This window comes from Caretta caretta, chromosome 3 (genome assembly GCF_965140235.1).
Source record: "Caretta caretta isolate rCarCar2 chromosome 3, rCarCar1.hap1, whole genome shotgun sequence".
Lineage (NCBI taxonomy): Eukaryota > Metazoa > Chordata > Testudines > Cheloniidae > Caretta > Caretta caretta.
Window position 1 is genome coordinate 161,556,434 of NC_134208.1, and position 24,729 is coordinate 161,581,162.

Below are 24,729 nucleotides of genomic sequence, written 5' to 3' on the forward strand. Positions count from 1 at the left end.
GTAGCCTCAATCTGTTTGCCATGTTTGCTCATGCACTGGAGTCTGGGACAAATGACTTGAGTCATCAGCAGTGAGCACAGCACACAGAACCTAGCACATCCTCGGTGGCTATGAGAACTAGTTTTTTTAAGAAGTATAGTCTCAAAAGGCCACAGTCTAGCAGTGGACACTGGGAGGGAAAAATGCAAAAATCTAATGGGTCTTTAAAAAACAATTTAAACTAATCTGAGCTCACACAGTCCTAAAAGTGTGGTTGTTATATGGCATCATTACAGGGTAGAGTTAAAGTTGTTTGTGTGCCTTACTTTGTATTTCCTACCTTCACATGTTTGGATTTCTTTTAAGTTTAACTCTAGCTCTGAATTTGTAGAATGCCTCACATGGCAATAGCATCCCTGTAAAGATTTTTATCCTCACATACACTCAATATTAATTCAAGATGGGATTATTAAGTGAATCTTAAACAGGGTAGAAGACCCCCTGCTTCCATCCCTGTAGAATCTGATCCAGGTTTGACCCAGCTCTTGAAAATTAAATAGAGGGTAGGTACTGACTGAAAGTGATTCATTCATTTTCCTTCCCTAATATTTTCACAGCTGCAGCATGCTTTGCATTCTAAATAGGGAGAGCAGATCAGGTTGGATATATTTGGATCATGCATTGTACTGTTTACCTGTTATACATATTCAATGAATGATTTTGGAACCTGTTTAAACTAAGTTGTAGGGACTAGATCTGTGAGTGCTCTTGGGGGCATGAGAAATGTGCAGAGGGGAGGGGAAAGATTCTTGCAATGTGCCGTGTGAAATACCAAAGAAACAGCCTGCAGGGTTTCTCCTCAGCCCACAAATAGTAAACTTCAGAGGGGGAGAGAGAGAGAGAGCTTGGGAGAGGGCGAGTGAGCAAGCAAAAACCTTAGCAAACACTGAGTTCTGCAGCTGGCAATTTGTAAAGCTCAGAGGATGAATGGGCCTTATCTTAAAGATGGCCAGGATTCCTATACATCTGACCTCAAGAAACCTCCATTGGAGAAGGTTAATGTTTGGCCACACAGCAGCAGGTTTGGAGTTACCAACTTGTCCCCCAACTTTTTCTTTTGCCTCTCTGTCTCCTTGCTGTGCCAAGCAGGCATGCTCTGGGGGCACCCCCAGTGCCTGGACTACGGACCCCCTTTCCAGCCCCCTTTCCACCTGGAGTTCTGCTCTGCCTATGAGACCTTTGGCTGCTGTGACCAGGATAAGGACAACAGCATTGCAGCTAAATACTGGGAGATCATGGATTACATTGATCCCCAGGGCCACCAGCTGTGTGGAGGGTATATCAAGGATATCCTGTGTCAGGTAGGGCAGAGGGTTTCAACCTGAAGTTTACAGTATGTTTGTGCATGTGTGCACGCTCATGTGCTATAGGTTTTCATTAAAAGGTGATTTCTCCTTGTCATCCCTTTTACATTTGTGATGCTGTGGGGATGTGTGGATTTGGGGGAGAGGGGACAGTGGGGGTAATGTTACTAGACAATGGTTATTGCATAGTTTGCATTGGGATCAAAGTGTGGCCAGTTACCACAGGGATAGATGTTCTATAACTGCATGTGACAACATCAGGAACAATAGTTAATAATGAATTACTATTTTTTGATAGCTGTAAGTGCTGATGAAATGAAGGAGGAGTGTATCCCGCTGTTGGGAGGGGGACAATACTAGCCTCTTTGTAACTAAGGGAGGATTAAAAAGATCAATATTTATTTTTCATTCTGCTCATAAATATAGGGTGACTTGGATGGCAGATTATACAGGACATGAAGCACAGTGTTTGCATTCCCAGGTCTCATGACGGATGTGTTTAGATTGTGCTCCTGCCTAGTACACTGCAAACGCTGTGGTTATTAAAGTAGAACAACATTAAGAAACAGCTAGAAGATTCATGCAGCTGAAAGATCCGGAAGCTTCAGCTGTTGCATTTCCCCTCTACTTTTCTTCCCACTGCCCATCTGGCTCATGGAAGCAGGCAGTTCAGTAGTAAAAGCTGCTCTTGGGTTCCTGTGTGTACAATGATTTGTGGGCAGAAAGGACTTGACTTTTTAACAGGTATGCTAATCATGCTGGTCATGATTTACTGTATGCCAACACAAAGCAGCCAAAAAACATATTTTTGCTTATCACAAAGGTATAAAATTCTTCCAGCTAATCCTTCTTAGCTTTCAAATATTATCCATGTTTACTAAATACTTCCACTTTTATAGTCTCATTGGTAAGAGTCTGGAGTCACCTTGGAGAAACCAGCTTTCAGAAAAACAACAGCAACATTTCATCAGTCACTTACAACCAATAAACTAAGAAAAAATTGAATCTGGCCATGGCAGAGATAATTCACACTAATGTTTAATGACTGAGTGGCCTGTGGAGGATTTCCTGTATGTGACGGTTAGAAAATAAGCACACACGATAATAATAACAATTAAGACTGTTGCATCTTTATACTTTGATCATAAGTCCTGATATGTGTAGCTTAGTGTGAATTCATTGTAATCATATTTCATAGCATATTATAAAAATATTGGTGTATATTTTTAAAAATAATTGTCTCAGTAACTTGAGATCCTAAAATAATGACTTATCTATTAACTCTTTGATGAAAAGTGATTAGTGACTGCTAGTTTTTAATGACCTGCCTCTGCTTCTATTGCTGTTAATGTCAACACACTGGGAACAGGCTAGGCTACTTCCTGAGATTCAACTGTTTATTGGATTAGCACAGTCAGCAAGGTTCTTCTGCATAATGCTTTTTCCCCCTCAAGTGAAGTCAGCCCTAGCTCTTTGATCCAATAAGTAGTAAGGACAGATCATCATTCTACCAAATCAAGGACATATTAATAATTAGTAATGATTGTTAAATGTTAACACATGATGAGTGCTGCACACGATACAAAACAGACTCTGAGACGCTTACAATGTCAGGATCCAATCTTGCACACAGCTAAGTCGATGGAAGAATGCGTCTGCCTCCCCAAGGTGAAGTTCCTACAGCGATGGAAAAATGTTTGCATCAGTATAGTCTGCATCTACACTACGGGGCTAGAGCAGCACAGCTATGGCACCATAGCTATGCCATTGTATCACTTGTAGTAGAGACATGGCCAAAGCCCTTTCAGTCAGGTGCGTGGAAGCCAATGCATCCATTCTATGCTAGAAATAGTGGAGAGCAAACAGGCCTGCTTTGGTAGCAAGTTGGTGTTAAGAGCTGATGTAATGCGCTGCAAAGAGGAAGCTATTTGTAGTGCACAACACCTTTTATTGGTCCTACAAAACCCAGGAGCCATGCTACACGTTCCTGAGTGCCATCTCCTGGCACCTTATCGATATCTGTTTACATATATACAGACAGAGAGCACTCTTGTAACGAGTGGTTCAGAAAGTATTTTTCTGAACAGCTTTGCCTCTGTCACAACCTAGATCACCTGCATTTCTCTTTATAATTTTAGCTGAAGTGAAAGCAAAAGATCAACTTGTATAAAGTGACATGACTCCACTGACATCACTGGAGCTGCTCCGATTTACACCCGCTGACAGTCTGGGCCATATTTGCTAATTATTTGATTGACTGATTGAAAACACTTAGGGCTAGATTCTCAGAGGCTGTAAAAGGGTAGCTAGTCTGAGATATGCCACCTGAGGATCTGGTCCATACAGTCCATGTGAAGCCCTGGTCAAGACCTGCCCTTGATGTCCTTAAGAAAGAGCACTGAAAAAAGGTATGTGGAGGTTGTGTGGCAGCTGATGCCCCAGGAGGCAATCCCTGGTAGCACACACTAGAATGGCAGCTTCATTATCCTTTGAGAGGATGTAAGGTTTCCCTGTTCAGCTGGCTGGTGCAGGGGAAAGGTGAATAAAACCTTGTTTAGACTAGGATTGAAAGGTGTGATATTAGCATGTGCTAGCTAATGTCATAATTGGCATGTTTTAAGGTTTGTATACAGATGAGGCACAGTGCCTGTAACTTGGCATGTGCTAGGAGGAATCCTAAAGGCTCAAAACCAGAATATGACTACAAAGGACACAATATTTATTCTTTTTGTAACTCCCCTCCCCCAAATCCCTCCCAACCCTTAAGCCAGTATCATGATTGGGGTTGGGGCTGACTCATGATTTGTGAATGAGATGTGAGTGTCACAGGGCCTGTCTGCTAATAGCTAATAGAGATTCTCCTTTTGTTCAAGTGGTAAGGGCCTGTGCTTTTTGAAGCAGAAGCATTAGAGTTCTATCCCCACTGTCTCCAGGAAGGTCTGTGTGACATGAGTGAGACAACTGTGATATGCTAAATGGCCCCAGATTTGTCACAATTAATTTAATTGTGTTATGCTCACAATTACAATTTGTTACACTTAGTGAGAAATCAGTCATTTGTCGTGAAGGGAAAATGATAGACAAGTGACATCTGGATATGAGGATCTTCAGCTCTATTAATTAATTGAAATAATAATTCATTCCCTTTCCTCATCCCCCACTGTCCCCTCCTTCCACAGAGATGGGAAATGACTAGTGATTAGTATGAGATTGCTTAATCATGGTGGTTTTACATAGACCCCAAGGAATGCCTTCACCTCAGACATTTAGCCAAAACAATGGCGGTTGTCTGCATTCCTTGCAACACTGACAATGAGTTGGAAATGTGAATAGTTTAGAAACAGCAAAGGCTACTAAGTGAATGGCTGGAAAAGAATGTCCCCTACTTAGAGGGTACACTTTGTTCAATACCTTAAACTGTAGAAGACCTTGCACTACAGTGATAAGGAGTAGAGGCTGGAGGGAGTTCATTAAGATTAGAGGTACTAAGGTTGCTTCTTGCTCCAGTGAGAAATGCATATCTCCCCCACATGCATAGGCGCTGACTCTGTGGGTGCTCTGGGGCTGGAGCACCCATGGGGAAAAATTGGTGGGTGCTCTGCTCCCACCGGCAGCCAACCTCCCCGCCCTGTCCCCACACCCCAGCTCATCTCCATCTCTGCCTCCTCCCCTGAGTGCGCCGCATCCCCACTTCTCCCCCTAGCTCCCAGCACTTGCCACCACAAAACAGCTGTTTCGCGCGGGCAAGCGTTGGGAGGGAGGGAGGAGGAGCAGGCAAGCGGTGTGCTTGGGAAAGAGGCAGGGCCAGGGCAGGGATTTGGGGAAGAAGTCCAATAGGGGCAGGGAGGGGGTGTGGCAGGGGTGGAGTCAGGGTGGGGCCGAGGGCGGGGGCATGGAGCACCCACCAGCGCTGGGAAAAGTCGGTGGCTATGCTCACATGCAAGCGCATTTGGATACTATAGCAGTTGCCATCGTTCTTAGCCTCCTGAACACCTCACACAGGTACAGCAGAGAGAACTCCTGAAGCCGATGGAATGACACCAGCGCAAAACCAGGGTGAGAGGAGCATCAGGATTTAACTGATTGTATTTTAGTTTCTATAGAGCTTGCACCAACAAATATACAAGTCAAGTATTAATAGAAACATTATTTCCTGAAGGGTGTAACACAGAAACCCAGCTGGGTGAAAGACTAGTGGAATTTTGCAAGATTGGGTAGGTAAGTGTTAATACCTCCATTATACAGATGGGGAAAATGAGGCACAGAGCTGTGAGCACCCAAATGTTCAAACTTGGTTGCCTAATGTTAGGCACTTAACCTAAATCTTGCACATCTAAAAATCTGATTAAGGCATGCAATCTTTAGGCATGCAAGAGTGAAAATGGTGACCTCAATGATTTGTCTGTGATCACACAGAGAGTCAGTGGGGGATCCTGGAATAGAACCCAAAAGTTTTAAATCCCAGTTCAAGCTAAATTTGATCATAATTCAAGGTTATGCACTGACTTAAATGGGACTCCACACATGCTTAAGGCTTTTCTTAAATGCTTTGTTGAATCAAGACCTTAAATATCTCTGAAAAATGCAGTGGAAATATTCTTCCAAGATTGTTTAATTGGGGCTATTTTGTCTTACTAATTATTTGCATGTTACTGACCAATTTGCTTGGATGAAGGCTACTCAGTGCATCAGGAATCTGTATACACAGACAGACATGTAATTAGTTTGTATTTATTTTCATAGGAGTGCTCCCCGTATGCTGCACATCTCTATGATGCAGAAAACCCCCAGACACCTCTTAGGAACCTCCCAGGACTTTGCTTTGACTACTGCTCTGAGTTCCATTTCAATTGCCGCTCTGCTATTACACTGCTGACTAATGATAAACACATTCAACAATGCTGTGAGAGGAACAAAACCCGCTTCTGTAACCTCCTTAACATACAGGACCAAGACTATTGCTACCCCAATGTGCTGAAAAACACAGACCTCAATCGCAACCTGGGGTCAGTAGTGGAGGACCCCAAGGGCTGCCTTCAGTTGTGCCTGACAGAGGTTGCTAATGGGCTGAGGAATCCGGTACTGATGCTCCATGCTAATGACAACACCCACCGCATGTTTGTAGCTGAACAGGTGGGGATCATCTGGGTCTACTTGCCCGATGGGAGCCGACTGGAGGAGCCCTTTCTAGATATTAAGAAAATAGTGCTAGCTACCCCATGGATAGGGGATGAGAGGGGTTTCCTAGGGATGGCTTTTCACCCCAAGCACAAACACAACAGAAAATTTTACATCTATTATTCATACATGGACAAGAAGAAAGCGGAGAAGATCCGGATCAGTGAATTCAAAGTTTTAACGTCTGATGTCAACAAAGCTGATCCACGCTCAGAAAGGTAAAGCTTATTCAGAGCCATTTTGAATGTATCAATTTCTCATATGACCACACAGGAACCTGCCCAACTGCAACATCTGGATCTGAATACTGAGCTCATGACCATTCTAAGTTGCGCAGATCCAGGTGTTTGGCTGGGCCCATTAAGGAGATTGCTAAACAGAGACAGAAAGTGTTGTGAGTGCTGGTTCAACGTCACACGGTGAGCCCACACCAGAATGGAAAACAGCACCAAATTCTCCTTCTCTAACCTTTAGACACACTGCCTCCTGTCCGTGCCCTGTGAAATGTAGCAGTACAGTGGCAGCCTCAAACACACCAACTTTTCAAACTGTGACCCCTGTAGAGAATTAACTCCTGCTCTGAAATTGCTTTATAAACAATAATATTAAATAGGCTGTGTTTTTATTGCCCACTGCAAAGGCATTTTATTGCAATGATAACATAAATATCACACACACATCACAGGGCTAAAGGAACTACAGAAGTTCTTACTGGCACCAGCTTGGTCTCACCTCTAATAAAAGTTAAACTGCTCAGAACGAGAACATCTTTTCTGGGGAGGCTGATTCTGTCCCTTTCACTCATAGAAAAGGATTTAGTAATAATTTTGTCACTTGTGAGCTTCACAGTCTTGCTGAAAGACAGATATAAAACAAAAACCCAGTGCCTGTTTCTCACAGTGAACATTTAAAAGGCAAGAAACAGTTTTCACCCAGAATAAACTTTGAAATGTATTGGAAGATTTGTGTTTTTGAATGAGCACTGGTATTTTATTTCTGTGCCGGTGGCTGGTGGTCAAGGGTGCAATTAAGGGAGAGCTGGGGGGGACCCAGGCGCTGGGCCCCTGACTGGAGCTGGAAATTTGGCTCAGTCACTTTGGGATGGTCAGGCCAAAGCTGAGTAGTGTTGTGCCTGCTTGGCCCCCCACCTCTGCAGTCCATCTGGGGCCCACGAGCACTGGGCACTCCCAGCTCCTAAGGAGAAGTAGAGCAGGGGGAGTGGAAACTCCCAGTGCCCAGGAGGGTGGGAGGACTGGATCTGGGCTTTTTTGGTGCTTCTTGGGGAAGCAGAGATGCAGCAGGAGGAGGGGATTAGCCTGTGCCCTGCTGGGGATGTTACTCTTCAGCTTGATCACCTCTCTGGGTAAGAGCTCGGACTGAGTGTGGGGTGTGGTGACCACGAAGCTGGGTGTGGGGTAGGGAGCTCAGAGCTGGGTGCAGAGGCGGTGTGGATGGGTTGGACTGGGTACAGGGGGAGAGTGTGGGACAGAGAGCTGGGGCTGAGTGCAGGGGAGGGAGAGCTCTAGGCCCCCTCCTTAGGAAAATTCTGGTTGCGCCCCAGCTGGTGGTGGATTCTGTGCCACAAGGGGCACAGATGACATCACATTTTTAAGCCCCCACCAGTAGCAGGTTAAAAAGTCTAATGGTGTTAGGTCACCTGATTGAAACCATTCCATACGGTTAGTGGCTGATAGCTGCAGAGCAGCTCAGGTGAAATAAAGCTGATGGATCTCATTCCTATTCCCAGTGGCAAGTGTCCATATTACAGAAACCCCCAGCACGATGGGGACTCTGCTTCTAATAAATAATACTAATGAAGTTTTGGCATTTCTGTAATGCCTTTCCTAGAGGGAACCCAAAGCAATTTCCAAAGGAAATAAGTTTCCGAAGAACCCTCTGAAGGCAGTACTATTGTCCACATTTTACAGATGGGAAAACTGAGGCACTTGTTAGTGTCCTTGTTGGCAGTGTGAGGAGAGAGGTCAAGGACTGAATGGACACGGGGACTGAAGTGTCCTTTCACTTCTAGAGGTGGCTCGTCTGTGTTAAGATGAAAGTACAATGGTGGCATAGCGTGGGTGCAGCCATGCTGTACGTGTTCTGTGGATCAGCAGAGAACTTCCGCCCCAAGGCCTTGATGCCTGGCCCATTTCCCTGGGCACTAACAGACCCCTGACACCTTCATCATCAAGTGCTAGAAAATGCACCCAACAAAATTAGATTTTAAAAATCCAATTGTAAATATAGATTTCACAGTTTATTATGGCTGAAAAGTGCCTCTGGACTGTCAAACTTTCTGAGAGCTCTGCCTTTACAGTAAGAAAAGAACAAGATCCACTGAGTTATTTGAATTTACCATTTGCTGAAAGGGCAAGATGAAATCAATGGGAACAATCAGTGCCCACCTGCTGGTTATGCACTTATCATAGACTTAGGGTATGTCTCTACATTTGAGCTGGGAGGTGTCATTTCCAGCTCACGTAGACTTACCCGCATTAGGTCTGCTCAAGCTAGTGCCTGAAAATAGCAATGTGTCCCCAGCCACACAGGCGGCAGCTTGGGTTAGCCATATACCCAGGGCAGGCAGGATTGTACTCGAGATGGCTAGCCCGAGAGGCCACCTGTGCTGCCATGGAGGCAATGCTCCTTTTATGTCCACGCAAGGTGGGAATCACACCTCAAATGTAGACATACCCATAAATGGAGGGATGTGATTATCAATGGACATGAAAGGTCCTTGCTTAGCCTGGGAACAGTAAGATATCTTGGAAGGATATGTTCTGCAGATAAGGGGTTCCACTTATTGTGCGGACTGAATAGTAACATGTTTCTCTCACCCAACAAGACACTGAATCTTGTCCAGGGGCTACATCTGTGGTTATTTCTCTTTTCTTTCTTTTTAGGAGTCTTTTGGAACTTGAAGAACCAGCTGCAAATCATAACGGGGGGCAGCTCCTCTTTGGCATAGATGGCTATCTATATCTGTTCATCGGGGACGGAGGGAAAGCTGGGGACCCTTTTGGAAAATTTGGGAATGCTCAGAACAAGTAAGCTGGAGGACAGGTTTATGCATCTCTCATGCTAGTGCAATGCATTGGCTTAATGCATGATGAGACAGAACTTGGACTTTTAACAAAACAAGAGAATGGACTGATCAAGCAGCATTTTTGTTGTACTAGTCATTGTAAACCAGGAACCACATCTAAGGGTTGGTTTTGCTACCACGGTCCATCCATTCTTTTGCCCCTCTGCTGAGACAAGGGTGCTAATGAGTATCATTTATGGTGGTAGTTTTTGTGTTGATTGAAGAATATTGTAATGGGGCTTCCTGGCTGTCACACTGTGGCCACGTGGAACTTCACAGGGAAAGCAGAGAGAGACCTGATATCTCCCTTCGCCAGAAAAACACAGATTCTATGTGAGCTAAAGAAAAAACTCCATTAGCTGTGTGCAGCAGAGGGCCTATCGCACACAGCCAAGCAGTTCTGATGCCCTTCAGGAGAGGGCAGTGATGCTTGTGTACTCCCTCCACTCCCCTAATCCAGTTCATTACAATATTTATTAGAGCTGGTTGAAATTTTTTAAAACTTTAAATATTTTTTGATGAAAAAAGGGACAAATTTTTCATGAAAATTTTCACAATGTTCCCATTTTCCCACCAACTCTAAGATTAACATTTATGAACCTTGATTTACCTGACAGTCTCCTTAACCTATTGTTCATGCCTTGCCTTACTTTCAGGAGTACATTACTAGGAAAAGTTTTACGGATAGATGTGAATGGAAAAAGTCCAGATGGAAAGCATTATCGCATCCCACCAGATAACCCCTTTGTCTCTGACCCCAAGGCTCTCCCTGAGGTCTATGCATACGGGGTCAGGAATATGTGGCGCTGTGCTGTTGACAGAGGGGACCCAGTCACTCACAAGGGACGAGGAAGAATATTCTGTGGTGATGTTGGACAGAACAGGTTTGAAGAAGTTGACATCATTGTTAAAGGAGGGAACTACGGCTGGAGAGCTAAGGAGGGATTTGAATGTTATGACATAAAGCTTTGCTATAATTCCTCCTTAGGTAAGCCAATAGCTTCTTGTGGGAGCTTTGCTTGAAAAAGCACACCCCATGCAATAAAAACAACAAGGAGTCCGGTGGCACCTTAAAGACTAACAGATTTATATGGGCATAAGCTTTCGTGGGTAAAAACCCACTTCTTCAGATGCATGGAATGAACATTACAGATGCAGGCCTTATATACTGACACAGGAAGAGAAGGGAGTTACCTCACAAGTGGAGAACCAGTGTTGATAGGGCCAGTTCGATCAGGGTAGAGGTAGTCCACTCCCAATAATTGATGAGGAGGTGTCAATTCCAGGAGAGGCAAAGCAATATGCTAAGTACACTGTGCAATATGTACTTAGTTAATGACTGTACTGCTGCTTTTCCAGTGAACCTCTGTAATCTGAAGTCATGTACAGGAGGATGGGGAATATGTTCCTGTCTGATAAGAAAACATACAGCTCCCCAGCTTTCCAGTCCAGAGGCACTAAAATACAAAACATCCTGGCATCTCAAGAATTCCGTATTGTGCATCACATTGCACAAATGGCGAAGGGCCAGTGCCCATTGCAGTCAACAGAAGTCTTTCTATGGAGTCCAGTAGGCACTGGATTGGGGCCTAAATGCATTATGGGGAATACTTGCTTTCCTCTGAAACGTCACGTAGTGGCCACTGTTGAAGGCAGGCTACCAGGCTTGGTGAAATGATTTTATAGCAAATCTTATGTGGGAGGCAGTATTGCCTACTGGATAGAGCACTGGAGTGGGCCTCAGAAGACCGGGGTTCTACTCCTGGCTGACTTTGTCTTTGTTAAGTCATTTCACCTTTCTGTGCCTCAGTTTACCCATCTGTAAAATGGGGATAATGATACTGATCATCTTTGTAAAGTGCTTTGATATCAACTGATGGAAAGCACAATATAAGAGCTGGGTGTAATTATGATTCCTTAAGGATTTTGTTGACAAACACACTCTTAAGTTAATAAAATGTAAATGACTCTGGGAACTAAGCTTGGCGTATGAGCGTAGGTATGCAGTATCTATCTACACACCACATATGTGGTGGTGATTGCCATATGGTGCCATTATTGCAGAATACGCCAGTAGTTTTTAACGAGGTCCAGCACTGTGGCCTAAGGATCAGAAAGTTTACCATGTGCCTGTGTTAGGCTTGGCTGCTAGGCTTCAGATTTTAACTCCTTACATTTTTCTATCTGTGCTGTTCAGCATAAAAAGAAAATCTCAGTCATATTGAAAAAGTGCAGACAGGACTGAAAGTTTTCAGGAGCAGAATGTCAGTCCCCCCCAAAAAGAGCTGGAACCACCTTTCAGGGTGCCAGGCAGAAAGGGTGGCAGTAACTTATGTTTCTGGTAATATGTGTGATCCAGCAGAATGATTTTCAGTTGCCGCCCCTAGGAGCGCTTGCAATGTATAAATCTATTGAGCTGAGCTGCAACTTCCTACTTCCATATTTTGTCTTTTCAGTAGAAAACTGAATTTTTAATGTTAATCTTTGTTAAAATGCTTGATCCACTTAGCCACAGGTAACGTTTCATGAACTCTCTCTGCAGCATTTACCTGATGTAAAGAATATTGGTCCAGCATGATAATGAAGTTCACTGGCTGAGTCTTGTTAAGCCACATAGGCAGCTCCTTAAAGCCTAGGCCAAATTCTCTGCTGGTGTAAATGGGTGAAACCCCATTGACATGAACCAAGCCACTCCCATGTGCATTAGCCCTTTTGGCCTCCATTGTATACATCAGTATTGTTGACCAGTTGCTCTTTGATCAGCGAGTCCGTGAAAGCTGTTCTGTTTTTTCTTTTGTGTGTATTTAACAGATGACATTCTTCCGATATTTGCCTATGGCCACACTGTGGGGAAGTCCGTCACTGGAGGATACGTGTACCGGGGGTGTGAATCCCCAAACCTGAATGGCCTCTACATTTTTGGTGATTTCATGAGTGGGTGAGGGAGATAAGTTTCCATTCTTTTCTATCCAGCTATCCTTATATTTGTATGGCTTCCATATCTGAGCATTCTGAACCCCTCTGGCCCAGTCAGTGAACGTCCTAGACAGTCAGCGTATTTAGATCAATCGTTTGGTTTGGTCCATTACAGAGACAGCACCTGTAAAGTTCTGAGCTGGATCTGAACTTCACCCAAATTAGAGCTTTCAGGAGTGGGGTTTTAATTCAGGCCCAACAAAAGAAAATTAAACCCAGTTTAAGGATCAGGGTTCCAACTAACCTTTTACTTCCAGTTATGCATGATTTTTGCAGGAATTAACCCTGAGAATGGAAAATTTGAATCCTACAACAAAGGTTTTATTTTTCATCCAGCCGCCTTATGGCTTTGCAGGAAGAGGAGAGGGAAAATAAATGGAAGAAACAAGATATTTGTATTGGTAGCACTAAAGCCTGTGCTTTCCCTGGGCTGATTAGCTCCTATAACAAATTCATCATCTCCTTTGCTGAAGACGAGGCAGGTAATGCATCTCCCTGACCATACTTGTACAGAAAACTGGGTTCTGTGTTTCAGGGCGAATATATGGGGTTTGGCTGCCCTTGGGAAATGTTAGTGAAGACCGACTGACTGCACAGGGGTGATGAAATATCTCAGCATTGCAGCGGGGGTTCACAGATGGTTCAGACAGTTCAGAAATATGCCCAGTCATGAGACCTTGTCAGTTTTTCCCACGTACCCCGGACACACGTGATGCAGAACTCATGACAGCTCATTATAGAGCTCACTAATCACTTGAAATTTGAATCTGGATCTGAACTCGCTCAAAGTTGGGTGGGGTGGTTGGATTCATGCCCATATACATTTTTAAATTTAAACAAGCAAACAAACAATGTAAGAGTATGGGTCATTGCAATGCAATCCTCTTCACTCCAGTTCTTGCAGCCAGCTGAATCTCTACCTCATCAAGACACCATTCTCATTCACAATGGCAACACTAGGAGTTCTGGTCTGAAGAGACCCTGGTTTGGAAGGGGCGGGGGGGAGGAAAATTCCTTTTTCTGTAGCTGGTAGGAATGTCTCAAAGCTTGGTCAAGGATTTAAAATGTCATCATGACTATAACAAAAGTGAAATTACCAGCAGATCCATTGGTCATGCCTTTGGGGCTTCTTGAGTACAAAGACCTCTCCAGTGCATAATGCAAAACTGATCTCAAAGCTTTAGATAGCAGGCAGCTGTGCTCTGGCAGAATTTGGAAGAAGAGGGGGAAGCCCTCCATAATAGCTTATGGTTCAGCAGAATATGGATATCGTCCTGTGCTTGTAATGGAAAAGATCCTGGATGATCTCAGACCGGGGAATAGTAGGTTCTTACACATTTGGCTTCCATGTCTAGAAAATGAAAAATAAGGCAGACACAGACCTGGGGAATACAGAAGTGTTTTTTTAGTGTAAAACACTGACAGGCTTTAGCCTCTGTTCTAGTAATAAGTGGCAGGGATGGATGTTAAACTGCGGTATCAACTCTTCCTCTAAAAATTGTCACAGTGCTGTAATGTAATTTGAACTGCAATAATAGTTTCGCTTGGTATTTGCTCAAATTACAATAACCTCCCTAGATATTATACTGATGCTAATGAAAAATATGAATTCTAGGGATAGTAGTCAATTTCTCCAAATATGAACCTGAACAGCCCAGTAACAAGAGACTTTTGTCCCAAATGATTAGCCATTCTAGAGCCTGTTTGATTTTCTTGGTAGTTTATAAGTCAGCTAAATATTTTGTTTTTGTGTGCGTTTCCTCTATTTATAAGTGCTGGCTGCTTTACTGGATAAAAACAAGCCTTTTAGAAAGTACACTTATAAGATATACCCAATAAAATAATCTTTTGGGGTGTCCTCCACAGGGGGACACAATGGCCCTGATGCTGCATCGTGATTGGCACAGGACTGCTATGCCTGAAGTCAGTGGGTCTGTGTGTGGGCATTGCAATCTGCCCACATGGATCACACTGTGAGACCAGGCCCAAGGTGTGAAGAAAGATTTTGAATGAAACAAATAGGATTGTGTCTTCCTTTCCAATTATGTGATGTAATGGAGGGGCAAGAGAAGGGGGGAAATGGTAGTGCACCTGCAATTATTCTGTGCATTTGCATCCGAAACAGCTTATATTATTTTTTTTCTCTGTTTGTTTAGGGGAGCTTTATTTTATGGCTACTTCTTATCCCAGTGCCTATGCACCCCATGGAGCTATCTACAAATTTGTTGATCCTGCAAGGTTAGCATTAAGATCTGGTTTTCCCTTGCATGCTGCTTTATAATCAACACAGATTATCTAGTTGGCTCAATAGATGTGGAATATATATCAGTAATCTACCCATCTATGTTTTGATCTCAGTTACCCTATTGTACATCTTGAACAACGCCACTGGCTGAGGGAAGTTAATTCTAGAATTAGACTGACATTTGTATTCATTTACATTACTTCAGACTTAGGCTGGTACAACTGAGAATAGAATCTGGTCCAAAATCTGTTAAAAGTTTGGGGACAATAAGGTTAAAAACTATTGACTTTTTTACAAGTCAAAGATACAACACAAACTTGTTTTAATAGTACAAAGTAATAATCAGTACCCTTCAGGTTCACAACGGAGATAGCCTTTTTCTGTCTATACGTCAGCCAAGGACCCTATAAAATAAACATCAATTAATTTTGTAATGCCAAAAAGGCCTTTCACCAAAAATTCTCTCTTACCTCACATAACTTTAACCTGGCTGGCATGTTCCTCTCATCACAAAGGGGTTAGTGACCTACGAAGTATTAAAACATGGTAAATGGCTGACGATACATGACACGAAGGGGGGATCAGTAATGGGTTACAGTGCTTTTACCTCTAGGCCACTAGTTCAAATCTAACCTGCATAAGGCTACTGTCTCACTAGTGAGTTATGTGAAATTAGTAAAAAGAAAAGGAGTACTTGTGGCACCTTAGAGACTAACCAATTTATTTGAGCATGAGCTTTCGTGAGCTACAGCTCACTTCATCAGATGTATACCGTGGAAACTGCAGCAGACATTATATACACACAGAGAATATGAAACAATACCTCCTCCCACCCCACTGTCCTGCTGGTAATAGCTTATCTAAAGTGATCAACAGGTGGGCCATTTCCAGCACAAATCCAGGTTTTCTCACCCTCCACCCCCCCACACAAATTCACTCTCCTGCTGGTGCTAGCCAGGGAGCGGCTAAGTCATTATGCAAGGTAGCCTGTTTCCTCTTGTTTTTTCCTACCCCCCCCCAAGATGTTCTGGTTTAACTTGGATTTAAACTTGGAGAGTGGTCAGTTTAGATGAGCTATTACCAGCAGGAGAGTGAGTTTGTGTGTGTATGGGGGTGGGGGGGATGTGAGAAAACCTGGATCTATGCAGGAAATAGCCCGACTTGATTATGTAAAGAGTTGTCACTTTGGATGGGCTAGCACCAGCATGAGAGTGAATTTGTGTGGGGGGGTGGAGGGTGAGAAAACCTGGATTTGTGCTGGAAATGGCCCACCTGTTGATCACTTTAGATAAGCTATTACCAGCAGGACAGTGGGGTGGGAGGAGGTATTGTTTCATATTCTCTGTGTGTATATAAAGTCTGCTGCAGTTTCCACGGTATACATCTGATGAAGTGAGCTGTAGCTCACGAAAGCTCATGCTCAAATAAATTGGTTAGTCTCTAAGGTGCCACAAGTACTCCTTTTCTTTTTGCGAATACAGACTAACACGGCTGTTCCTCTGAAACATGTGAAATTAGTGTTCTCTAGGAAATTCCTGAGGCCCCTAGTTTTTGTTCACATCACAGTTAATGCAGACTGGCCCCATTGTTGTCAGTCAGCCTCAGCAAACAAGCCAAGAACTGAATGGGCCATGCATGGGGAGCTTGATCGCCACGCCTCCTGCTGCATCGGTTCTGTGCTTAAAGGATTTAAGTGTTTAGCGTAGTCATGCCAACATTGTTCACTACTTCATAGTGTCTTGGAGCACAGGCGGGTAAATGCCCGCTTTGGGGAGGTTAGCCTGCTGGCCCTGCCCCCTTCTGCCCAAGGCCCTGCCCCTTGGAGCCCTGAACCCCTCTCCATAAAAAGGAGAAGCCCTAAGCAGCCCTGTAGCAAAGCAATGACTCACCAGTGCAGTGCCTCCTGATGGTCATCTTAGGAATTAGCTCTCCAGCATATGGAGCACCCTCTGCAGGCTGGTATCTCGCCTGCTGCTGGCTCCGTGTCCCTCCCAGACCCCAGTGCCCTTTACACTGGGGTTCTGCCCCAGTAGTACCCCCATGCTCTAGGTCTCCCCTCCCAGGGGAACCCCCAACCCTCTAAACCCACCTTGCCTCAGTGGCTACCACCAGTCATCATCTAGCCCCCGCTCACTGGGGCAGACTGCAGTGTAATGGCCACTCATCATTGGTAAGGGGTTAGGACCTGCTGCCTTTGCCTATCTCTGGACTACCCCAGTACCTTTTTGGGCCTTTACCAAGGCCTGTAGCCTAGGGGTTTACCAGGCTGGAGCACCTCAGCTCCCTTTTTCCTTCCCCAGCACTGCTCCAGCTCTAGATATCTTGTTCCCAGGCAGCTAGCCCTTCCCACTCCAAGGCTAGAGTGAGACTCCTCCAGCTTCTGGCCCACAGCCCTCTTATCAGGGCCAGCTGGGCCCTAACTGAGATGGCCACACCTGTGGTCAGCTACACAGTCAGCTTCCCCCAGCTGTTCTTAATCCCTTTCCCTGCTACAGCCCTCTCCAGGGCTGCTTTTAACCCCTTCAGGGCCAGAGCGGGGTAATTACCCTGCTACAGGCCCCCACAACTGGAGGAGCCCCGGCCTGCCTGCCCTAGCCACATTGGGCTGAGCCTCTGCTGCCGGCCCCCCAGAGCACCAAGCCAAACCGCTGGCCCCCTGCCCCTGAAGGCCCTTCCCCGCCTGAGCCGCTGGCCCCCACCACCAGTACCAGGCTGTCGGCCCCCTGAGCACCAGGCTGGTCCAGTGCTGGGTTGGCCCCCTCGAGCACTAGCCCCTCCCGCCCCTGAAGGCTCTCACTCAGATGAGCCACTGGCTGCCAGTGCTGAGCCACCAGCTCCCCAAGCCTCCAGCCTATCCCCACTCTGAAGCTGCCGGCCCCCTGAGCACCAGCTCCTCCCACCCCTGGAGCCCCACTGGCCCCAGAGTGCCTGGCTGAGCCTCCTCACTCCGCCAGCCGCTAGCTCTCTCCGCCCCGAGGAGGAAGGATGCAACGAGCAGCAGGGACCTGGGTGTGTGTGTGTAGTGGAGGAGACGGTGGGGTTCTTGGGGATGGGGTGGGGCAACCGCAGCCCAGGTGTCTGCCAGTGGATTGGTGGCAGTGCCAGGGAAGTGCCCATGTCTTGGAGTTTAAGGTCAGAAGGGACCATTTAGATCATCTAGTCCAGAGGTGCTCAAACTTTTTTTTTGCTGGGCTCCCCTTTGAAAACATTTCAGGCTGTAACAACCCCCTCACAAAAAAGCGATGACCCCCGCTTCATAGCATACCCTTACTTCTGCGCTGCTGCTGGCGGTGCCTTCAGAGCTGGGCTCTCCGCCCGCGACCCCCCTACAATAGCCTTGTAACCTCCTTTTGGGTTGGGACCCTCAGTTTGAGAAGCACTAATCTAGTCTGACCCCCCTGCATATCACAGGCCATTAAATTTCACCCAATGCCCCTACGTTGAGCCCAATGACTTCAGTTAAACTAAAGCATGTTAGTCGTGAGGAGACTCAACTGTTGTGTGCCACAGGCAGAGACCAGGAGACACCCAGGTGCCACCAATGCCTGACTGATGCGGTGAACCATATCCAGGCAAGTCATGACCCATACTGCAGAGAAAGGTGAAAAAACCCAATTAAACTAATTTAAATTGAAAACAGATTAAAAATGCTTTGTAGTCTCTAAGTCTCCTGTGAATTCCAATGGTATGAACTTAGGTTAATGGGGTTTAGCAGGGTCAGCTATGAATCAGTTCTCCCGGGTGGGTCTATTAGGCTACATTTTGATAATCTTAGGAGGCTGTTGAAAAGCAGTGATATGCTGGCACTTTCCTGAATTGTTGCCATCTATGACTTAGCAAATGTACTGTAGGGATTTCTTCTGGATTTGCACACAAGGAAAGCTGGCTTGTAAGAGTCTACTGCATGTGTTCTGAGGTTCTACTGTGTAAATGGAGAAACCCAGCTTTACCTTTTCCAAGAAGCCTGAAGAGAGTTTCCAGGTGGCCAGCTTCCTGCAAGGACGCAGCTCACTAATGAACAGCATTACTTCACAGGAGGACTTGCTGCTTGCTCTACAAGTTTTCCTGAAATGAACCAATTTTCTTTGCTGAGTTGCAGAAGTTTCTCCCCTCACCTGCCTTCTAGAGCATGACTGTGTGTTTAATCTTTCCCTTGGTCCTTTGCATGGGCGGTGAACTGCTAGCTGGGGGAGGCTAGGCCCCAACCCTGCTCCTTCCACCTGAGGCCCCAGCCCTTCCGCACACACCCCCTGCCAGAGCCCCACAGCCGCTAGCCCCAAGCCAGAGGCTAGCTCCCTGGAACGCTGGGAGGGAGGAGTGACACGGCACAGCCCCCACCTCCCCAGCCCCGGGGGGGGGCAGCGTGGCCCCGGCCCCAGGAGCGCGGGCAGAATGGAACAGCCTCCTCAGCCCTGAAGCACCAGGAGGGCGGATGGCGTGGCCTGAGCCACCCCACAAGGAGACTGGAGCTGCAGCAAGTGGGAAGGAAGGGGGGCTGGGGCAGAGTGTGGGCAGGGCCACACCTGGCTGTTTGAGGAGGTACAGCCTCCCCCAGCCTATAATACCCACCGCCCATAGTCCTTTGGAGATTTATTTTTTTTTCTTTCTTTCTGCTCCTCTGGTGTCCCTGCTAACTAGGTCTCATTGCTTGTCTGTTTGATTAAGCATCTAACTTTAGTAAGGGCCTGATTTTCAGGAGTGCTCAGCATCCACAGTTCCAATGAAAGCTGAGGTTGCTCCAGAAAATCAGGGCCTTAGGGCTTCACACACTCTGGCATCTCAACAGATAGGGGCAGCGAGTGAGTTGGGTAGCAGTCTAGCTCTCTCAGTTGTCACAATCATAGCTCTTCCATCCTGATTTTTCTTTCATTGCAATTTAATTTAGTTTTGTTTTATTCTACTTTTCTCTGTTGAAGGTGACCAGATGTGAGGAGCTTGGCACCTTGGTGATATTACAGAGTGAGGTAGCTAGCAAAGAAAAGAGAATTTTATGTAGCACCTTTCACAATAGTCTCCCCAAAATATTACTCCACAATAATAAAATGTGAACATTTTTCAGTGAGAAAAGGCACACTTTTTTTGTGAAAAGCGTTCCTAATTTCTGACCCTCTCTAATTGCAAATGGTCTGGTTTCTCCTGAGGGCACATGACCTAATAAGGAGGATTGATGTGTGATCTCTGTCTCTCGAAAAAGTAAACTTCCTGATCATTTCCTAGATAGTCACATGTGCCTTTTTATCTTTTAAATCTGTTTTCAAGGAGAGCTCCACCTGGGAAGTGTAAACACAAGCCTATTCCAGTGAAAACAAAGAGTAAGCGTATCCCATTTGCTCCTCTGGCAAGTAAGTCCTTAGGTTTTCATTTTATTGTGTGGAATCTCAGAGCTGTCAGGTTGAAATATACAGCATTCGTTAAAGCGAAAGTACTATGCAACAGCTGTTGTCCTACAATAAGTATGTTAATTCATGTTTCTGTTACATATTAAATATGCTGCTTCTACTTAGTCTCCTCAGAGGAGTTTGGAAGTGGTGAAAGTTTTTTAGTCTTCACTACAGCAACAGAATGAGCAGAAAACACGAGAGGACAGATGGTGTTGTGGTAAGGCACTAGATTGGGACACTCAGGGGACCTAGGTGCAATTTTGGGCTCTGCCACAGACTCCCAGTGTAGCCAAAGTCACTGTGGACTACATTCACAAAGGTATTTAGGTGCCTACCCCCCTGACTTAGGTACCTATGTCCAGGTTTTTGGCACCAGTGTGATTCTCAAGACTTCTGCTTGGCTGCTGCCAAACCCTGTAGGTGCTCCTCCACCTAAATTACTTGAAGTGCCTAATCTGGTAGACATGCTCATGGGCCACCTAATTCCATAAAAAAGACCCAGGGAAGGGGAGAGGAGGAGGTCCACTTCCCCCACAATTTTTAGCCCACTGGTTAGTGCACTGCCCTTTAATGAACGAGATGCCTCTCATGCCTCACCTCTCATGGGAGTGGCTTAACCACTGAGCTATGGGCGGCTGTGGGTCTCCCTCAGTCTCTTCTGTTGAAGCTGTTCCACTGTGGAATCCCTTTTCCTCCTCATGTGGAGGGGGGAACTTGAACTAGGGGTCTCCCACATCCCAGGCAATTACCCTAACCACTGGGCTAAAAGTTATGTATTCACAACACCTAACTCTCTTTGTGACTCTAACCCTTAATCTCTCGGCACTTCAGTTTCCCCAGCTGTAAAACTGGGATAATAATACTTCAGTTCCCCTGCCCTTTGCCTGTGGTCCATATTTAGATTGTAATGTCTATGACTCAGGGATTGCCTCTCATTATGTAGGTTGAACAGTACCCTGCACCATGAGGCCCCACTTGGGCTTGTAGATACAACTGTAAGATAAATAATTAATACTAATCATAATAACGACCTGTCAACAACCTGGAGCTGCCGAAGAGAAACTTTATCTACCCTTTTATTAAAATCTGCTTGCAAATTCCATCTTACTCTTTATGTATTTTGGCCTTTTTCTGAACAAATGTTCCATCATCTTTTTTCATTCTAAGAGAAAACAAACTTATTCTTAAAAACCCTACAAGAAGCAGCCAGGGTTCATATTTAATGGAGGAAGCAGATTCAAAATGAGAAAAAAGTGAGGCAGTGTTCAAGCATCACAGTTTTTAATCTCTTTTGACAGGCAAATATGTTTCTTGTCTGCCTGCCTGCTTGTCAGTCTGCTAAGGCTCTTTTTCAGGGATATGTCTGAGTTAGTGTTTTGCCTTAAACCAGGAATGCTGAAGCATTTTAATTATTTTTCACAGAGACTGTCCTTGAACTGCTTAATGAACCCCCAACAACCAAGCCTCCCAACACATCCTCCATCTCCACTGGAGCCACCACAACAACTTCCAAAAAAGCCAAGAAGCCAGCTTCCCCAAAAAGCTCCACCAAGCTGTCAGCAGCAAAGCCAACTGTGTCTGGCAAAAAGAGGCAGGCCAAAGGATCCAAGACTAAACTAGATCCAGCAGAAGAGAAGGCAAAGGTTCCAAAGGTATCCAAAGCATCACGTGTGACATCTTCGCCAGACAGGAAAGGTTCTCAGCTAACCAGAGCCAAGAAGAAACTTCTCCCCAAGAAAACAACAGCAGCGAACGAGAAAAAACAGAAGAAAAAGGGAGTCAGATCAAGGAGTTCCCTCTGAACACAAATGAACTCCCAATGGGCCAAAAAGAAAGCAAGTGATTGAGAAAAAGAAGACCAGTTTGTGGCGTGAACTGGAGGTTTCCAACATGGACCTTATTAGAAGAATCAGACCTGTGTGCAGTTTTTGTGCCTATAACATGTTCATAAGATTATGTGGGGGAAAATTCAGTCTTGGTGAATGTGTGTTACTTCATGAGTTTAGCATGAGTGGACCTATATGTCCTATTATGACTTTAACTGCAGCAAGGTTTTCCCATCCTCATAAGTTTCACATTCTTTGCAAATCTTGCTTTGAAGGCCATTTTCTGACATTAGCAGTTATACAAAAACCTCCACTGACTTCAGTGACAGTCCCACAGGTGCAGTGAGGGTAGGAATTGGTTTTCAGGCATTTGGATTTTTAACCTTCAAGGGGTGTTGCCAGAATAAGGATTGTAGGATTAGACAGCAGGTGTCTATCGGTGGGCTTAACTGGTTATGAGGGGGTTCATATTTTAATCACTGTATATGGAATAAATACATTGAAGCTGCCCGATTTTTTTGGTCAGTATTTTATCATCCTTTGCCACTGAATTTCTTATCTGTCAAAATATATTTTTAAAAGAATCACCTTCTATTAAATACTCCAAAAGAAAATCTGAATGTGTGTTTATTTTAGGCAGCTGTCTACTTAGACATATTTGTTATTATGTGCCTAATTTTCAAAGTTGCTGAGTACCTGGAGGTCCCACTGATTTCCAGGGGGGCTGGAGTTGCTCAGCACAGCTGAAAGTCAGGCCAGTCATGGCTGGGCAATTGCTTCGAACAAAAATTCAAGCAGACCCAAACCACCCAATTGAAGCAAACTGAACACCAAACACTGTGAAAAGAGTTTGGCAGACATCCGTCATGGCAACTTACACTCCCCAAATCACATAAACTGAGGGCCAAATCCTGACCCCTTTCACCAGATGCAGAGGGACAATACTGCTCCTCTCTCCGCTGTCAGTGAGTCTGTTCCCTGGAGTTCCCCTGCACCTAGTTTGGTTACTGCTGGTAACTCTGAGGTTGGATATTGTTTCTTAGGTAGGGTAACTAGAGAGCTAGCGTGAAAAATCGGAACGGGGTGGGGGTAATAGGGGCCTATATAAGAAAAAGACCCAAAAATCTGGACTGTCTCTATAAAATCAAATTTATTTGAGCATAAGCTTTCATGAACTACAGCTCACTTCATCGGATGTAGCTCACGAAAGCTTATGCTCAGATAAATTGGTTTGTCTCTAAGGTGCCACAAGTACTCCTGTTCTTTTTGCAGACACAGACTAACAGGGCTGCTACTCTGAAATCTATAAAATCGGGACATCTGGTCACCCAATCCTTATGCAAAACATCATGCAATGAGATAATTTAAAGCTGGGTGCTGTAGAAGCAGCAGCTGTTTTCTATAAACAGAAAGAACCAAGAAAAGCCTCATTAAAACTTAGACTGGTTAAAAACCCAATGAACAAAAGTATCTAGCGGATTTCATGAAGTGGGCCTAGGACCTGGGAATCTGAAGATCGTTACAGTACTTACTCCACTGTGGGGGTGGGGTCTAGTTGAGCTGTGATTAAAAAGCCAGACAGGTTCAGTACTGTGACGACGGGGCGTATGCCCCACGCTGGCCAACAACCAGGAGAGTTAGACCGACGCACGTTGGTAGAGGTGCCAACCCGAGCCGGGCCGGCGTGTTCTCCGCTCCCCGGGCAGGGCAGTCCCTGCTCTCGGCCGGCAAAACCAAGGCTTGGGGAGCTCGGCGTGCCTCCCCACGGCTTTGCTCTCCTGCCCGCAGCCCAGCCCGGCTCCTGGCACGGCTCCCAGCGGGGGGGAGCCCGGGGACGGGACGGGTGCGGCAGCGCCAGCCCTGCCTCCGCGAGCGGGGCCGGGGCCGCAGCGGGCAAGTCAGGGGCCCCACGCCCTGCAGAACAGCGCTGGGGCCTCCCCCCGGGCCACACACACACACGTGCCAAGGGCCGGAGTCGCGGGTTCCGGGGTGACACCGGCGCGCCGCGGCTTTGTCCTGCAGCGTCAGCTGCCGGTAGCGCAGGAGAAGAGCAGCGGCTGCAGCGTCCCGTGTCTCTCCCCCTGCACTCCGCCCGGCCCGGCGTGGGGCCTCCCGGCCTCACCCCAGTGCGGTGCTGCCGGGGGAGCAAACAGGGGCTGGAGGCCCTAACAACCTCCGCGGGCAGAGACTGGGGCTCTGCGTCTCCCGGCTCGTTGCCTCGGTCCCTGCCTCTGAGCCAGCCCCGGGGCTCTGCAAGGGGCGGGAGCGCCGCAGCCCCCACGCTGAGCGCCTGCAAAAGAGCAGGGCGGCTGGAGCTGCCCCCTCCTCTTGCTGCCCTAAAATGATTTTATTTAGCAGGTTCTCACGAGCAAAATAAACCTCAGGCCCCAGCGAGGATCGAACTCGCGACCCCTGGTTTACAAGACCAGTGCTCTAACCACTGAGCTATGGAGCCACCTATCATTTCTGTTAATCTAAATACTTGGTACTGTACTGCATCTTTGTCTCTAGTGTGACTTAATAAGCTATTACTGGTTTTAGAGTAACAGCTGTGTTAGTCTGTATTTGCAAAAAGAAAAGGCATACTTGTGGCACCTTAGAGACTAACCAATTTATTTGAGCGTAAGCTTTCATGAGCTACAGTGAACTGTAGCTCACGAAAGCTTTCGCTCAAATAAATTGGTTAGTCTCTAAG

The 24,729-nt window shown here is 45.9% G+C and overlaps 1 protein-coding gene, 1 long non-coding RNA gene and 1 other non-coding gene across 3 annotated transcripts; 1 reads left to right on the forward strand and 2 right to left on the reverse strand.

Annotated features, from left to right (window-relative positions):
* Window positions 1-819: 819 nt before the first annotated feature.
* On the forward strand, window positions 820-22,648 carry HHIPL2 (HHIP like 2). Its single transcript, XM_048843247.2, has 9 exons — window positions 820-1,340; window positions 6,087-6,739; window positions 9,425-9,568; window positions 10,263-10,594; window positions 12,418-12,544; window positions 12,919-13,064; window positions 14,739-14,820; window positions 20,087-20,169; window positions 21,631-22,648. Exons 1-9 carry the CDS (start codon window positions 963-965, stop codon window positions 22,008-22,010), a joined length of 2,325 nt encoding a protein of 774 aa, XP_048699204.1. The 5' UTR covers window positions 820-962; the 3' UTR covers window positions 22,011-22,648.
* Window positions 2,948-23,913, reverse strand: LOC142071628 (uncharacterized). Its single transcript, XR_012667755.1, has 4 exons — window positions 23,567-23,913; window positions 18,778-18,892; window positions 15,177-15,231; window positions 2,948-3,020 (listed from the first exon to the last, which is right to left on the reverse strand). It is a non-coding gene; the product is annotated as an uncharacterized LOC142071628 (long non-coding RNA).
* A 503-nt stretch (window positions 23,914-24,416) lies between these two features.
* Window positions 24,417-24,489, reverse strand: TRNAT-UGU (transfer RNA threonine (anticodon UGU)). The gene has a single exon. It is a non-coding gene; the product is annotated as a tRNA-Thr (tRNA).
* Window positions 24,490-24,729: the final 240 nt, after the last annotated feature.

What these genes read in the sequence shown, in the direction of transcription:
- HHIPL2 (XM_048843247.2), top strand. Translation starts at nt 963, where the DNA reads ATGAATGGGCCTTATCTTAAAGATGGCCAGGATTCCTATACATCTGAC. An exon ending in TCAAGGATATCCTGTGTCAG is followed by an intron (nt 1,341 to 6,086) that starts GTAGGGCAGAGG and finishes TTATTTTCATAG; the next exon opens with GAGTGCTCCCCGTATGCTGC. An exon ending in GCTGATCCACGCTCAGAAAG is followed by an intron (nt 6,740 to 9,424) that starts GTAAAGCTTATT and finishes CTTTCTTTTTAG; the next exon opens with GAGTCTTTTGGAACTTGAAG.